General features: G+C 37.4%; 2 protein-coding genes across 4 annotated transcripts in view; one reads left to right on the forward strand and one right to left on the reverse strand.

The window, feature by feature from the left end:
* The window catches only part of LOC135077392 (pre-mRNA-splicing factor ATP-dependent RNA helicase PRP16), a 150,786-nt gene that overhangs the window by 10,373 nt on the left and 124,398 nt on the right, over positions 1 to 16,015 (forward strand). The window lies entirely within an intron of this gene.
* LOC135077390 (uncharacterized) lies at positions 1,051 to 7,625 on the reverse strand. Of its 3 annotated transcripts, XM_063971922.1 has the most exons (5): positions 7,112 to 7,625; positions 6,587 to 6,762; positions 5,732 to 5,839; positions 3,431 to 3,527; positions 1,785 to 1,876 (listed from the first exon to the last, which is right to left on the reverse strand). In XM_063971922.1, exons 1-4 carry the CDS (start codon positions 7,446 to 7,448, stop codon positions 3,483 to 3,485), a joined length of 666 nt encoding a protein of 221 aa, XP_063827992.1. In that variant the 5' UTR covers positions 7,449 to 7,625; the 3' UTR covers positions 1,785 to 1,876; positions 3,431 to 3,482. The 3 variants fall into 3 exon arrangements, with proteins under 3 accessions (XP_063827991.1, XP_063827992.1, XP_063827993.1); XM_063971921.1 differs by lacking the exon at positions 3,431 to 3,527 and having other exon boundaries at positions 1,051 to 1,876; XM_063971923.1 differs by lacking the exons at positions 1,785 to 1,876; positions 3,431 to 3,527 and having other exon boundaries at positions 5,771 to 5,939.

The raw sequence follows: 16,015 nt of genomic DNA on the forward strand, positions 1-16,015 counted from the left end.
CATGACTGATGGTATCCTGCTGTGAGAAGGGTTAAGGGAACCGGATCTTGACAACTACTGCGCCATCATCATGGAAGAAGCTCACGAGCGGTCGCTGTCTACTGACATGCTGTTTGGACTGCTGAGAGAGGTCAGTGATCTTACTATTTATCCAAATGCGCCAGAAGGATAGTTATGTTTTAGATTTTTTTTTTCAGAGAAATACATGAAAGATATGTGATAAAATACCCACCTCTGTGTTTCTTGACAAACACTACATGCCGTTATAAAATTAAGCGTAGAAATTTTTTATAAAAGCAGGCAACCAAAAGGTTATACAAGGTACACTTTTTTTTTGCGTCAGGAAAATGTATTGAAGTTCATACCCACCGGTCCGGGGGTTCCGGTGGGTTATTTACTTTTTGATATCGTCAAATCTTTAGCCACTTAGAACTAATGGATCAAAGCTCAAAAGTGCCATCTGCATTCCATGAAATAGTCATTTTATTATGGATATACGTAAGAAAGGATGGATCATTTTCATAAGCAATTAATTCACACCATTTTTATTCGTATCCCTCTATGAAGCTCACTTTAGTTTAGATCAATATCTGATTCTGTTAATACGTTCAATAATGTAGCTGAATAACAATTTAGATAATGTATACCTATATTTGTTTAACATATGAGATCACTATTTCCAATATATTGCTATTGAACTACATATTAATTAACATCGATAACTATGCACTCTTATGAAGTTTATTACTGCGTGCTATCTACGTTTAGCTACTTACAACTTGTTTTAACGAACTCCTGCGTTCATTAGGGTTGTGTGTCATTTAGTTAATTTGTCTTAAGTTTGGACCAACTAAAAGGTATTGATGATATTATGTATTTTCTTTTTCTGGTGTCAGATTTCATGAATTTCCATAAGTGTCTATCATGATTCGATTGAACAGTGCCCTTATATGGCACCGAATGCCAAATAATCATATAATTAGCCCATTTACGAACATTTTTATTTCACCCTATACATTTTATAAGGATCTCTTAAATAAAATACAGAAATATCAATTAATCATTTATTATAAAAAATGCTTCATTATAAATAGAACATTTAACTTACGAGTACAATACTCTCACAAACTCAACATCCGACGTTCACAAATAACATTAATTAGGTCGTTATTTAGAATACAAAGATCGAAATACTTTAAACATATCAATACTCTGAACAGACTACGAAACATTGATAGAGATGTATTAAATTTCCAATTCAATAAATTATGTTTGCTTTGTCGTAGTCAATTGTCATTATTCCATCATAAATATAATAGAAAACAGTCTTATTTCATAAGAAAAACATAGAAGTAACACGTAAGACTAGGGTTGTCACTCTCAGACCATTAATCATGATTTCGCCTTAAAATTATCGCCTATCTTACGATAACTGATTAACACTGTAATATCATAGATTAGAGCATTATTACTAGCACGGGGCGTCTTTAATTAGGAATGTTTGTTTTGTCCAATAATTTACCTCTTCGTTAGAGCGTCCGTACAAACTCAAGATAGTGGAGCGAAAGAGAGACAAAATACTGATGTAGAATAGAACGACGAAATTGAGAATTCGAAATTGAAATTCAAAGTAAAGGAACTTTTTATCAGCTGCGTGTTCCGAAAATTGAAATTCGAATGGTGTTTGAATTTCAAATTAGACGTAGTCTATGTTGGTGTTGGGCAGCCAAAAGCAAGCGCAGCAGGTGTTGCCAGCGGTTGAGCCGCTGGGCTGTGACACTCAGACTGATTTAGCCTTTTCCCTGACGTGGGCCTGGCTCACGAGCATCACGCCCATGTTCATGCCGATGTTGCCCCACTTTAGCGACTCGCTTATCTGCAACAAAAAATACTTTACATGAAATACATGTTCCGACGTATAACGCTGCAACTCAATTTTCAGTTACGACATTATTCGCGGGACGGGTTTTAGGGAAACAAATAAATTAAATATTTTTACAATGTTTTGGTTAATAAAAATAATAATCTAACCACATCCTAGATAACAAATTATAGTTAATTTGGATATTTATTGTGTAATATTTGTCATTTAAAATACGCAATAAAATTGATAACTACTTGATAATGTCTTTAGACGAATTAATATTTATTTAGGAAACTGTCCATGACCTCTTTGTTATGATAGGTCTACTTTTATCACGGTTTACTATTGCAATAAAATTACGACTGCACTGATAACCTCAAGGTGACTCAATGCGGGCAAACTCCGTTGATAAAAACGTCAATATTTTGTGTTGGTATTTTGTTACGTAAATGTTTTAGATGTTCTTGTCATTAAAGTTCAATATGCTTTGAATAATATTGTGGTGTATACTAAGTTACGATATTATCCTCGCTCGCGTAACAAATAGATACTAAAATCACCAAATAAAAGAAGGGAAAACATTTTGTTAAAAAAGGGGGGCAAAAAAACAGAACTGTTAGTCAAAAATCATGATTCTAATCAGATCTAAGTTTAAAATACACCACCAAAACAAGAATATGAATAAATTGAACAAAACATCAGGCTGATGATAACACAAGAAAGACAAGTAGAAAATTTTGCTTTGTTAGACAAAAACTAGTTTGAAAATTTCTAAAATGTATGGACTTATGTTTGTGACTGCCACCTCTATCGTGTTAAAACATATAGATAAAATAGATATATGTAGTTTAAAATAGATAAAGATGTGTTGTGTGCAAATTCCTATGTAATAGAAAAAAATGTACCTTTCTAAATCAATTCTTAATTCAGCGAAACAAAATATCTAGTTTCATATTATTCAGTTTATAGTCAAGTAGGTATTCAATTGGAATTTAAAATTACCTATTTCAAGTAGACAATGATAAATGTCGATAGTGACTAAATACGTTGTACGCTAACAAAGCCTTAACAGTTGTTTAAACAAATTGTCTTTGCAAAGGACTTACAATAATGTAGAATGATATCATTGTTTTCACAAGTGGACACAGTTACCTGTCCTAATATTGTTTTTTTGAAATTTACTATAAAATCTAGTAAAATAATTGTTTTTTTATAAAAGGCGTTTGTGTGTCAGAATATTGTTAATGATTTATAGATATAGTTTCCAACGGTAATCGACTAGACATGATAAAAAATACGTGTGATAGTAACCTGCATTTATAAAACAATCGTGACTTTCAGAATCTCTAACATCACGAATGGCATAGAAATAATTTCCCTGCAAAGATAAAAGTCGCTTTAAGACATTCTTGACCGTCCATAGCTCGAGAGTCACGTTCGTTTTAATGTCTTCCGACACGTGTATTGTGTGAAAATGTACATGTGCAAGTGTGGACTACATACTATAAACACAGATACATAAAATTAGGGGCGAAATTTAACCGGCATTAAAATTTAAAACCTCACCGGTGTGTATAAGTTGCCAGCTGTTAGGTCCGAACTGCCTCAATGATTACCATCAAAAGATGATTATCATAGGTGTTTTCGACGTCGTTAAGCTGATCTGTAACAAAATTGCTACGTTGCGATCTCTCGGTTTTGTACGTCGACCCATCGATGGTGTCCATGCTTACACCGTCGCCTCATGATGACCGCCACATCTTCCCCTTACATTACCATTATTTAATCTCCTCTTGTATGGTGAAGCCCCATTTGAATGACCAGTTAACTTAAGCGCAAAACATTCACAGTAAGCTATAGAAATGACCCAAATACACTCGCGAGCAAAAGTATGGAATCACTTACATGAAGTTGTTTCCACGCGATCTTGTGTACTAACGAATTTGTTAGTAACAAAAAAAGTGGCACCATTTTAAAGATTAAACTTTTATCTTTAAATTGACACCAAATTTATTTAAATCACATCAGTATTTAAAAAGATATCCCGGTTAATGTGAAGAACTAAGGAAAAAGACATGTATCAACTGTTTGATACGTCGCGAGTTGCGGCCTATTTACCCCCTATAAAAGCACGTGTTTTCGGATTTTGCTTTCACACGTTGATCCTTACACATCTCCGCTTCTTTTGACACTTTACCTGGGATTCTAAACCTTCAGAAGCAGCACAAATCGTTGCACTATTGCAAGAAGAGCTCAGCCAGCGGGCTGTCGCACGTCAGCTCCACATAAGCCAGTCCTGGGTTTCGAAAGTTTTAAGACGCTTTCGGGAGACTGGTGGCTTTATCCCGAGACCAAGTTCTGAACAGCGCTGGTGCACATCGCAGAGGGAATCCCGTTTTTTCATGTCAACCTCTCTATAAAATCGTCATTTGACTGGTAACGACGTCCAGCAAGAGCTCAGAAATGTTCGTAGGATAGCTGTTAGCAAGTAGACAGTTCGTCTAAGATATAAGCAATAGAATTTGACTCCAAAAAGGCCTGCCACGGGCTCGACACTGCCGGCAGGTCACCGATAAGCACGCTTTCAATTTGTTCGTACACATCTCGATGGGAAGTCGAGCAAGCCACCCCTATAAGCTACTGTTTCAGCGAACCAGCACTGCACAAATCTCTCCCCAGGCCGCCTATAGACCCGACCTCTTCGACTGCTGCACTGCAAACACAGTCTGCATTCATCGGAGAACAAAACTCGCCTCCATTACTCGCCTTCCCATCAAAATAAGTGCGAGCTAATTGAAAGCGTGCTAGTCGGTGACTTGCCGTCAGTTTCGAGCCTGTGGCAGACCTTTTTGGAGTCAAATTCTATTGCTCATATCCTAGACGAACTGTCCACTCGCTAACAGCTATCCTACAAACATTTCTGAGCTCTTGCTGGACGTCGATATCAGTCAAATAACGATTTCATAGAGAGTTTGACATGAAAAAACGGTCATCCCTCTGCGATGTGCACCGGCGCTGTTCAGAACTTGGTCTCGGGATAAAGCCACCAGTCTCCTGAAAGCGTCTTAAAACTTTAGAAACCCAGGACTGGCTTATGTGGAGCTGACGTGCGACAGCCCGCTGGCTGAGCCCTTCTTGCAATAGTGCAACGATTTGTGCTGCTTCTGAAGGTGTAGAATCCCAGGTAAAGTGTCAAAAGAAGCGGAGATGTGTAAGGATCAACGTGTGAAAGCAAAAATCCGAAAACACGTGCTTTTATAGGGGGTAAATAGGCCGCAACTCGCGACGTATCAAACAGTTGATACATGTCTTTTTCCTTACTTATTTACATCAGCCGGGATATCTTTTTAAATACTGGTGTGATTTAAATGAATTTGGTATCAATTTAAAGTTAAAAGTTTAATCTTTAAAATGGTGCCACTTTATTTGTTACTAACAAATTCGTTAGTTCACAAGATCGCGTGGAAACAACTTCATGTAAGTGATTCCATAGTTTTGCTCGCAAGTGTAGAAACGGGACAATAAGAAAACTGTCATCACAAATTACTGTATCGATACACATGATTGACTTATTTTAGATGAGATTTTAATGTTGCAAGGACAGCTTTTGATTTGATTTGAAAACAATAAACATGCAGTCTCTAAGAAAAAAACTCTAGAATTCGCATTTACGTAGAACAGTGATACGGTTGTTTAAAAAAAGGAACGAACGAAATTGATTCGTTTTATAAATACGCAAACCAGTAAAACCAGTCGGCGCGTGCGAAAACGCCGTTACTGAGGGTTCTAGAATTTTCTCCGAAGGAATTCCATTTACGGGATCGATCATTTGTGTTGGATGCGTGCGTACGAGTGGAGTTTATTTACCTGTCTCATGCGAGCTTCTTGCGGAGTCTCCCCGTACCGACACCAGTGGACGAAATGCAGTGTATTATGCCAGTTCCTCTCGAACCTTGACTTAGTTGCCATATCCAGCTGCAATCAGTAGAAGCCTCCTTAGTAGCCGTTCCACTGTTCACTGTGTCACTCAGTCCACAGTGCCCAAGATACGAAAGCCCCACAAGGCATTCGCTATCTGAAATGAGAGGTTTCCAATTCTGACGCAAGCCTACGCAAAAGAAGAAAGAACTCTGACGTTCGACTGAAAGTAGTGATATACCTTTAAAGGTTTGAATCGTCATGCATTAAAGTTTCCACGAATTCAAAGATTGAAAGGACAATGAGTAATAAAGAATAGGTGATGCCCTATTTAGAAGTAGAAGCAAATGATTGGGTTATCACACTAGTGGGTTATCATTTGTTAACTAATTTGGGGACGTGCTTGTTAGCATTTAAATTGAAGTCTACTTAATATTTCATGATACAAAATTGATTTTAATTATCGGGGTTAAGCATTAGTTTCGTAATTACGTTACACTATCGATGCTCTTGGCAATGTTACGTTACATTAGCTGTAACGGTTTACATTCGTGACTAGATTTATTGAACATCGCGAAGGCCGTCCCGAGTTATGTCATTTAGTTTTTTCTCGGGTATAACTTGTTTCGACAGATGTGTCTAAAGCTCTGACTATCGAATCATAACGATGTAACTAGCAAATTAAATTATGGACGGTTCCTCTTCCGACAAGTTGATTGATGTTACAAGGATTTTGAATGATTACGAAGTTATGAATTGGAAACGCTTAATTGGGATCGTCGGATATTCGTCGGGATTTATTACCTTGGCTCTTATGTCTTTCTCGTTGTTTGGGGTCTCCTGTTTGTCATCAATGTTGTTGATGCGGATTACAGAATCTTTCTTCCAGAAGGCACTCAATGTTGTCCTGACGACACGTTTGCGCACTCCTTTCTGTTGTACTGTATACACCTCTATCTGTTCCGGGTTCTTTGTTTTTTCTGTTGACAAACAATTCCTTATCAGATATTTGACCCGGCGAAACACTATAAAATTAGAATATCTTAAATATTTCATCGCGTAGCATTCCAACGTTAATGGCTCTTGCAAAACCGGACGTATAGTTCATTGACGATTCATCTGTTAATGTAATTAAGTCGGACGCGCCGGCTGCACACCAGCTTGAATTATTTACAAATCCTATTGTGAGCCCAACGTGCGACCGTGACTAAATCGTGTGCCAACTTTATTCAGTGCTGTCTCGGCCGCGGCGCGCGACTCACGTTACAAACGAACATAAACATTTAAATACGATAACACAAAGCCAATAAATAAACAAAAAATACACACCTTTACCCTTCTTCCACATGGCAATGGCGTACATGTGGTAATCGGGACACAAAGTAGAGTCCGGTGGCAGAGGTTCCTCGGCGCGGACCTCCAGCACGAATCCGGATTCCAGCACGGCGCACAGGATGTTCTGTTCATCGTGCTTGAACCACTTGGTCTCGCGGAGCTTGTGGATGGCCACCGACGAGCCGAAGCGCGGCTTCTTGGGTGCGAACAGCGCCTGGGCCTGGCTCCCGAAGCGAGACAGGAGCCCCTTCACCGTCGGCGGTGGCGCGATGCTCTTCTCCGGCGGCTTGATCTGCTGGAAACTCCGGCAGGTCACGAACCTCGCTTCCATTGAACCTCGCCTCTCTAAAATTCGCAAAACAATTCACCCCCACTTGACTGTCAAAGGTGTTTGGTTGGGCAAAGTACTCTCACTTCGTGAAATCGCAGACACTTTCACAATTTCGCGTAAATAAACACTTGCGGAGAACTGTGCGACACGGTGGCGCGGTGACGATAAACGCGGCGCGCGTGTGTTTCGGTGGCTTTATACGGGCGGGGGGGCGGCGCGGGCTGCGGGGAGCCCCGACGCGCCGCGACCTGAATAGACACGTGCTACACTTCGACGTACCGATATAAGAGATAACGTTATTTACCCGTTATTTAATGGTATAAAAGTCCCATGTACTTATGCTCAAAATTGCCTTACAAAAAATTGTTAAAACCCATCCTTGCAGCTTTAATATCTGTCTATCGCCGTTACAGCAAATGCCGTCAGTAAATCTTTACATTAATTTATTAATTCGTGCGCATTATTGTAATTAATTATTTTTTGTTACCATTTTACACTTTTAATGAGTCCAATCAATCCATTGTGATGTTGAAAGTTACTTTCTTTGATATTATGTAAGTGCTCATGAATATTATCGAATTTCTTAGTAAACTACAATATATTATTAGATAGCAATTTAGCAATCTAAAATGGTATATGCATATCCCCAATTACGCAATGACCCATGGAGGTGGCCTGTCACCTCCAAGGCCTGCCCTTTAAAGGCCGACAGTGTTCACCGAAAACCATTGAAAGAGCTCTCTTAGAGCCTTAACATGGACTATCGACCACAGCTCCGTCTCGCCACTCCGGATTCGAGGGGAACCCCAGTTTTTTTAAATAGGTTTTCTTCTCATGCCCTTATAGAACAGGACCCCAGACCCGCCGTAGCAGGTTACGGATCGTCGCCGATTTTGTATGTTTTACATCTCAATCATATTGCATATTATTAAAATCATTATGATTTGATGATACCATATCATTCTACAAAGTGACAAGCATCAAGTACACACGCATTTTGGAATTCGCTATTGAGAAGCAGTGTAACAAAGAGAGCGATAACGAATACCGTTATTCGCTTCTGCTTTCCCCTCACTAAGCATTGCACCGAGCTTGACCTCACACAAGCTGTCACACCTCCCTCTGATCCCCGCGGGGCTCCCCCCGCCCCCCGCGGCCCGTTCCCGCGACATGCCGGCGCCAACCGGCAGGTAGGTTTTTTTTCTCTCTCGGATAATAAAATCGCGGACTGCATTTACACGATTGACCGGCAAAATTGACCAATTTACCTTTATGCCCGCCAATGTTAGGTAAACAACTTCATTATGCAAATGAAGCTGAGGACTATGAATGTTAGAAACTTGGATCGCTTAATGAAATTAAGTGGGTAAAGTTTAGCTTTGGAATGAAAAGGGACTTTTGATAGACTTCGCAAACTTTTCGTTTTCAATTTGGCGACGGAATACAAGTTTTTCTGCTTTTATTTCGTAATGTTCAGCTTTAACAATTTGCATAAACTATGACCCGCTAGGATGTGTTTTGGCGTAGTCAAACTTTATTTATCAAAGTGTATTGACTTGACACGAATGCCTCTGCGACTTAGGTAGAGATCCTTTGTACTATAAGTTATAAGTTTTGCCATTTTTATGATGTTATCTAGTTTCGTCAATATTTATGGACTTGAATATTTTAAATAGTCATGAAAAGAAGTTTCCGGAAAAACGTCAATATTGTAGAGCGGCGTTCTTTGTTCCTTTTGTCGAGCTTATCTGATATCGATCTGATCTCTTTCATTGAAAAAGTTGACATCAGCCGTTTCGTTATCTTAGTTACTCATTCTGAGTGCTCATTATTGTTTTTAGAAATTACTTAAGTCATAATATATGCAATTCCTAAAATTTCTCCCTCACATCATTAATTTAGAGTAATTGGATCGGAATGAGGAGACCCATAGGAAAAGTTATCGATATAGCCTGCAGAATTGCTAAACTCAAGTGGTGACATAGCTCGTAAAGCTGATGGCCGTTGGGGCAGAAAAGTTCTCGAGTACGAGCTGGAAGACGTAGTGTGGGCAGATCTCCCACTAGTTAGATCGTTAATATAGTTTGTTTGACTACTACTCCTCAAGATACCACGGCCATGTTACATCGAAATCGACAGAAGACAAAAAATTATCAGGCAACCCATCTGGCACTCGTATCGGTTCAGGTTGTTGTTGTTAGTGATCCACATCCAAGTATTCAAAGACAATCTGTTGCTCTATCTATTACTCTCTCTGTTGTTTAGAAGTTACTACGGAGACTGTTGACAAAAGTCTCGTCCAATTCCTTATAGTGGCACATTATCGACAGTTGGTCAAGATACTGATTTCTATTGAGCACCTTGGATTCTAATGGGGCGCCAGAGTCACAACGGACTACAAAAAGATATCCTGAGTCTGCTTAGATTTGAACGTTTGATGCTTTGTCCTTGAATTTATTAATGTCTATTTTATTCTCATAAATTAATATTATATTTAATCGATTCCATATTTTAAGCAAATCCATCGGTAAATTATCGTCGATTTAAAAACGCATTTCAAAATTTTTATTATACTCTACATTTTTTTCGTAATTTGGTTTAATTTTACAACCTTGTCATGTCTGTATCGCAATAGAATTTATTTGTCGAGGCTTTGTAACTGTTGAAATTATTGCAGTTTAGTATTTTTGATTTGATTCATAATTAATTGTTTTATTAATCAATATTTCGTAATATTAATTAATGGTGAAATATTAGTTCAAGAAACAATATACGCAGGTTTCTTCAACTCGTCTGGCCAATGTGGCGTGGGGAATATGAAGGCCAAATCCCACATCTGCCTGTAGTAAATTGGAGATGGTCGTGCTCCTGCAATGGAGAATAAATGACCTCATGATGCTGATGATAGCATTATAACTACGAATACTTCCGCCAATATAATCAATCAATTCTACTTCCTCACAAAGAATTTATCTATGAACTTTTTTACTTCGTTTTGCCTCTTCAACTTGTACAGTTCTACTTGTGTTTAGATAAACGTGTTTTTTGTTCGTCGAATTCCCAAGTATCTCAGCACATGTTAAAGTTATGCCCAAGGTCGTTCACTTGCGTGACGTCACTTGCGCCGGCGCATGGGCGTGAACCAACGGAACGTAACGAAACGTGCGAACCGAACGTAAATATTGTGGAATTACGCTTGTGGAATGTAGCGCTCGCGCTGATTTTGCAAGCTTTAAGCTTGATGCGCTTGCTGATAAAGATTTCAGCATTCAAGTTCCTTTAGTCTGGTAGAGCAAACATAATTAATTAATCAGTCTTTTATTTTGGTCTTTACTTATGTGGACATACTAATAAGTAGTCCATACAAATACAGTTTGTTTTACTTTGAGTTTGTACAGCGGTTAAACCAGATTGTTGGTGCGTGCCTCTGGTCACGTAGTTAAATAGCGTATATCCTTATTTGTTATGTCCTCAAGGCAGTTGATCCTCTGAATCTTCTTCGCTTAGTCACTGGACAATCTTCACAGATAGGTAGAAGAAGAGATTTAAGCTAAAGATAAAAGCGACAGCTGAAGGTGATAAGAAAAAAATGTTAGGAGTACCTAATAAGAACTCTATAACTGTAATATAGCAAGTAAGGTTTATTTCTCCAAAATACTCGAGTAACATTGCCCCTTACGGGATTCGAATCCACAACATAAAATGACCTAGTAGCTCTGTAAGCGAACCACCAGACTGTTATTTGTTCTGAGTCACCAGCCTAAAAGGTCATCAGCTATCCAGTGCAAAACAAACAATGAAATTATTGCGCTCTCGAGTGCAATTGGGCAACAAACATTCAAACGGCATTAGTTGGATGACTACCAAACGACTGGTCACATCCATTAAAATGGACTACTGTTTCTGTTTATAGTCATTTAATGTGTTTATTAGCTGTACAGGGTGATACATTTACACCGATCAATCTCTTCCGAGCGTCGGAAGTATAGTTGACGGCCTTGTCCACCCTTTCTTGGCCTTGGTTTTCTGAGTAGATTTGTCTTTTGTAGGGCTGGTACCTATTATCTATTATGTTGGTGATACGCAAAGTAGTGTCAAGTTTGTCCAGCACATTTCTTGGCCTTGGGGTTCTGAATAGATTTTGTCCTGTTCGTCTTTTGTAAGTCTGGTGATTATCAACGTTTTCATAATCAACTCCCACAGTTCGATTCGAATTTACAAGCAAGAATTATATGTCCTTAAAGAAATATGTCAGGAAAAGGGGCCCGTGAGAGGTGGAGTAAACAAGATCTCAGAGAGACGATCTCTCAGAAAACGCAGTGTAAAATGTGATCTTTAGAAAATAGCTAGCAGTTACTGTATGAATAATAGAGGTCGTGCTCTTTGACTCTCTGCTTATATCCACCAGTAGAGTGCAATTGGAGTTGTTGATCTCAACTAATATCATGAGAATTTGGCATTAGAACTTTTCGTCTGCTTCGTTTGCGTTTGACCTTATACTTGGAATGATTACTTCATCCACTATAATCATCTTCATCAAAATATCAATTCCGAGGTCAGCTTTCGTGACCAAAATTTTCAATCTTTCCCCAATTGTACTCGAGACGAAAAGTTTTGGAAGACTCAGGAATAAGTTATTCCTTTATTGTTTGTTGCTTTGACCCCTTTATAACTATCCTTTTCAAGTGACCTTTTGACACATTTTAAGGTCGGTTATTCTTTTTAGTCAGCACGTGTGCAACCTTATCGTAGCAGAATTTGTGGACTTGACCTTGATCTAAATTGCTGAATGCCGTGATTTTAATAGCTGTAGCATTATAATTGTCAATTAGGAACATGTAAAATACTTTAGCAAGTACAATCATCACCCTTAGCAAGTTAGCTGTAGTGGATGGAACAGAATAAGATATCAGCTGATGATCATGCCATTTGATAGATTTATAACACAGATCATTTTAATAATATTTTTTTGTGTACCTTTCTTTTTCATCCCAAAGTAATGTTGTTTTGGTTTATGTAATCGTATAGGTAATCAGAAGCTCAAGCTTAATCAGAAAATATCCCACTATCTTTTCTGTCGAGTACTAATTCTATAAGTTGTCAACAAGTTCAAGGTTTTCTTATATCGGTCACCCCCCACTTCATCCAGATAAAAAACAAATTCTATGGAAAGTTACCTTTTAAAAATTTGTCGACTTACTTTTAACGATAAAGCTGACAGTGACAAATGGTTTCAGAAAACGCTAGAGAGTTTATAACCTTGACCCACTATCTTTGAGAAGGGTTGAAAAATGAGTGGGTTTAATCAGAAAATCTTGTATAATTAAGTACTACTTTACTACGAAGTACATAATAATTTATCAACCTTTGTCGTTCTGTAATCCCGTCGACACTTAAGAAGCATTCAAGTCCTCGAGGTGATGTGAATTCTGCTCCTAGGCCTTGGCTCGCGTTGTAAGTGGCTATTCCGAAAAACGTTATCCGAAGTTTCGTTGCCATTGCCCCTGACGCAAAGCAAGATGCCAGCATGATCGACGTTGCGTCTGCGTTTCGTAATTGCCTTCCTGTTGCGGATAGCGGGTATATAAAAGGTAGTACTGTGAATATAATTAACAAAATGAAGACCCGCATCATTGCAGTTTAATAGCCGAATTTAGCCCCTGGGTCTGCGAGTGTCTATGGGCGACGGTAATGACTTACCATCAGGTGATCCGTCTGCTCGTTTGCCTCCTGTCACATAAAAAAAAATCTTCTCAAGAAGACAAAATGTAGAGTATAGGAGACTATTTTACCTATCTTTCTATCGATGTATTTATCAAGATAATACGGTTATACGTTTGTTTATAAATGTTGGTATAAATATGACAATATTTCGCCATAAATCTAGCATATTTCTCCCAGCATAATAAATTCAGCCTTGAAATAACCTTATCTCAAATCAGATAACGGTATTACTCACTTCATATCGGTGTCAAGATCTAGTTTTTCAATATCTTCGACTTCATATTCTACGTATCCGCAAAACGTATCTCTTTTATCTTTAGATTTACTTGTGATAATAATCAAAAACGTCACTGAAATATAAAAACTATATCTACCATCGGATGTAGTGGTTCGTGTCTCACACTTCATTAAGAAAGTCGTGGGTGTGGTAGATGCAGAAAAACGTGTCTTTCAACTGTAAAATTAATTATGTTTTTTAGTTTTATATTTCTTCAACCAAGTCGATAGAGATGGAAGACAGATTTCATACTCCACTCAATGTAGGTACTTACTATAGAAGAGACTATAAGGATATGGAAACTTGCAGAAAACCCTTGGAATACCTTTGCGGTCATCATACTTGTCAGTGCGATGTAAAACCAAATAACACGTCAGTTTTATTAGTCATCCAACACCTTTGTTTCAATGAAATGATGCACATTATGTAGCAATACGTAGGTACTACGTTTCATTGAAATGATATTACTACACATTATGTAGCTATAATACATAGGTATACATTTTGTCACCAACGTCGAGTAGAGATTCTGCGAAAATCAATACGTTTGCGTCCTGAGGATTGCGCCGGTTTATTGTACTTTGTGCAATTATATCTGAATGAAACTAATGGTTATTATAATGGTTTACGTGTTCGGAGTTTACTTTGTATTTGTAAAATGTTCGAGCATTTTCCCCGACTACGATTTTATATAGTTTTCGAAACTCATCAGTTACTAGCTTTCCGCCCGTGGCTTCGCCCGCGTGCAATTTTATTTGTCACAGGAAAAACTTTATCGCGCGCGTCCCTGTTTCAAACACCGGGATAAAAACTAACACTATGCCAAATTTCATCAAAATCGGTTCAGTGGCTTAGGCGTGAAAGCAAGACAGACAGACAGAGTTACTTTTGCATTTATAGTATTAGTATAGACTAGTATAAATTAGTATAGATATTTTTTTTATGTGACAGGTGGCAAACGAGCAGACGGATCGCGGATCAGACAGTAGGGATTTTGCTTTATCATACTCTACCGAATTGCTTAGAGCTAGGGCATTTGTTAGTTATTTTACAACACGTAAAATCAGAATAATCGCATACGTGTGTGTCGATAACTTTTAGACTTTAGATATGTACGAGGATACCTATTGGTTTACCTAACCATATATCACACTTAGTAAATACATAAATTTCATGTGTTTTTAAAATCCTATCAAATATGTTATCAATTAATGGCGCCATATTAATTCCCAATTAGTTAACTTGATGTATTACGGATAAATACTTACTGGTATTTCAGCTACTTATCATTTTACATGCGTCAATATAATCTATAATATTCGCACCTGAAACAAACTGAAGTTACCTACTTGGATGATATGAAAAACCATATCAAATAAGCATGTGATGTACTTTTAAGCCTTTTCTGATGCAAAACAGACATAATGTATAACCTGAATTTAAACCACTGTTAGTTTTGATAAAATGATGAAAGGAAATAACTCATCAAATCATTAGTTAATGTTTGAAACCTTTTAACAAGTACATATTTATTTTCTTTTGCTTGTAAATTCCAATAATCCGTGTAAAATAGTTGATGGATATAGTATAAAATATCGGACCATATTACACATCCTTTGGCAAATATCAATGGTAGAATATACATAAAAGGAATTAAAAATCATAATAAAGATGAATTTCATATTCTGTTATCACTGATACGGTATCTTTTCCGGCAAAACTATGTGGGATTAGTATTTTATCGTTTACAATTAATTGACTTGTCAGATTATAATGTTATTTATTACGTAAATAGTATCGTGTTTAAAAATAATTACAAAAGAATGCATTATTGTATTGTTTGGATGTTGAGTAAGAAGTAAAGGCGTTGAATTCGCCAATTACCGGCTAATTCAAGTAATGACAGACAATTAATATAATTTTCAATGAAAAAATATACAAAAAATAATGTTAATTTGACAGACAATTACGTGAAAGGAAGAGTTTGCAATATTTTTGACACTGGTATTATTTATTAGCAGGAAATAGTTCGTTATTGTAAGTTTAGATATACCTATTTGTAAAAGGAAATAAGGAATCTGAATGTACTGATCGGATTTCGATGATATTATTATTGATCATAATCATTTGTTTTACAAATTATTGGTAAAACCAATTGATATAAAGATATGTAGACTGATAACATTAATTTGAAATTCGACCTAAACAGGTGTACAAAATAAATACGTAGGTGTTGTGGCGCGGTGTACTATCGCTTTAAACGCAGTAACTATTACGTTTCCAAGTTTGATTCCTCACTCCTGATAACATTTAGGAAACATTATTCCCACACAGTAACAAAATAACGTAATTAGTTACCTCCAGACTAAAAAGCAATCGGTGTGTTCGCTGACGTGATATGTTAAATAATAAATTAGACAAGTCAAAATCAGTGTTTCAAGAATATTCGTTACAAAAGAAAAAAAAAACTACTAATATTCCTACACAATGTGTGTGTCTGATATAGAGTCGTATTGTCTGGCACACAATGATATGTACAAAATGCGTACAAATCAGGTTCAAAGTT

The sequence above is a fragment of the Ostrinia nubilalis genome, chromosome 13 (genome assembly GCF_963855985.1).
Source record: "Ostrinia nubilalis chromosome 13, ilOstNubi1.1, whole genome shotgun sequence".
NCBI lineage: Eukaryota > Metazoa > Arthropoda > Insecta > Lepidoptera > Crambidae > Ostrinia > Ostrinia nubilalis.

What these genes read in the sequence shown, in the direction of transcription:
- LOC135077390 (XM_063971921.1), bottom strand. Translation starts at nt 7,448, where the DNA reads ATGGAAGCGAGGTTCGTGACCTGCCGGAGTTTCCAGCAGATCAAGCCG. An exon ending in CATGTGGAAGAAGGGTAAAG is followed by an intron (nt 6,763 to 7,111) that starts GTGTGTATTTTT and finishes GTTTGTCAACAG; the next exon opens with AAAAAACAAAGAACCCGGAA. An exon ending in AAGAAGCTCGCATGAGACAG is followed by an intron (nt 1,877 to 5,731) that starts GTAAATAAACTC and finishes TTTTTGTTGCAG; the next exon opens with ATAAGCGAGTCGCTAAAGTG.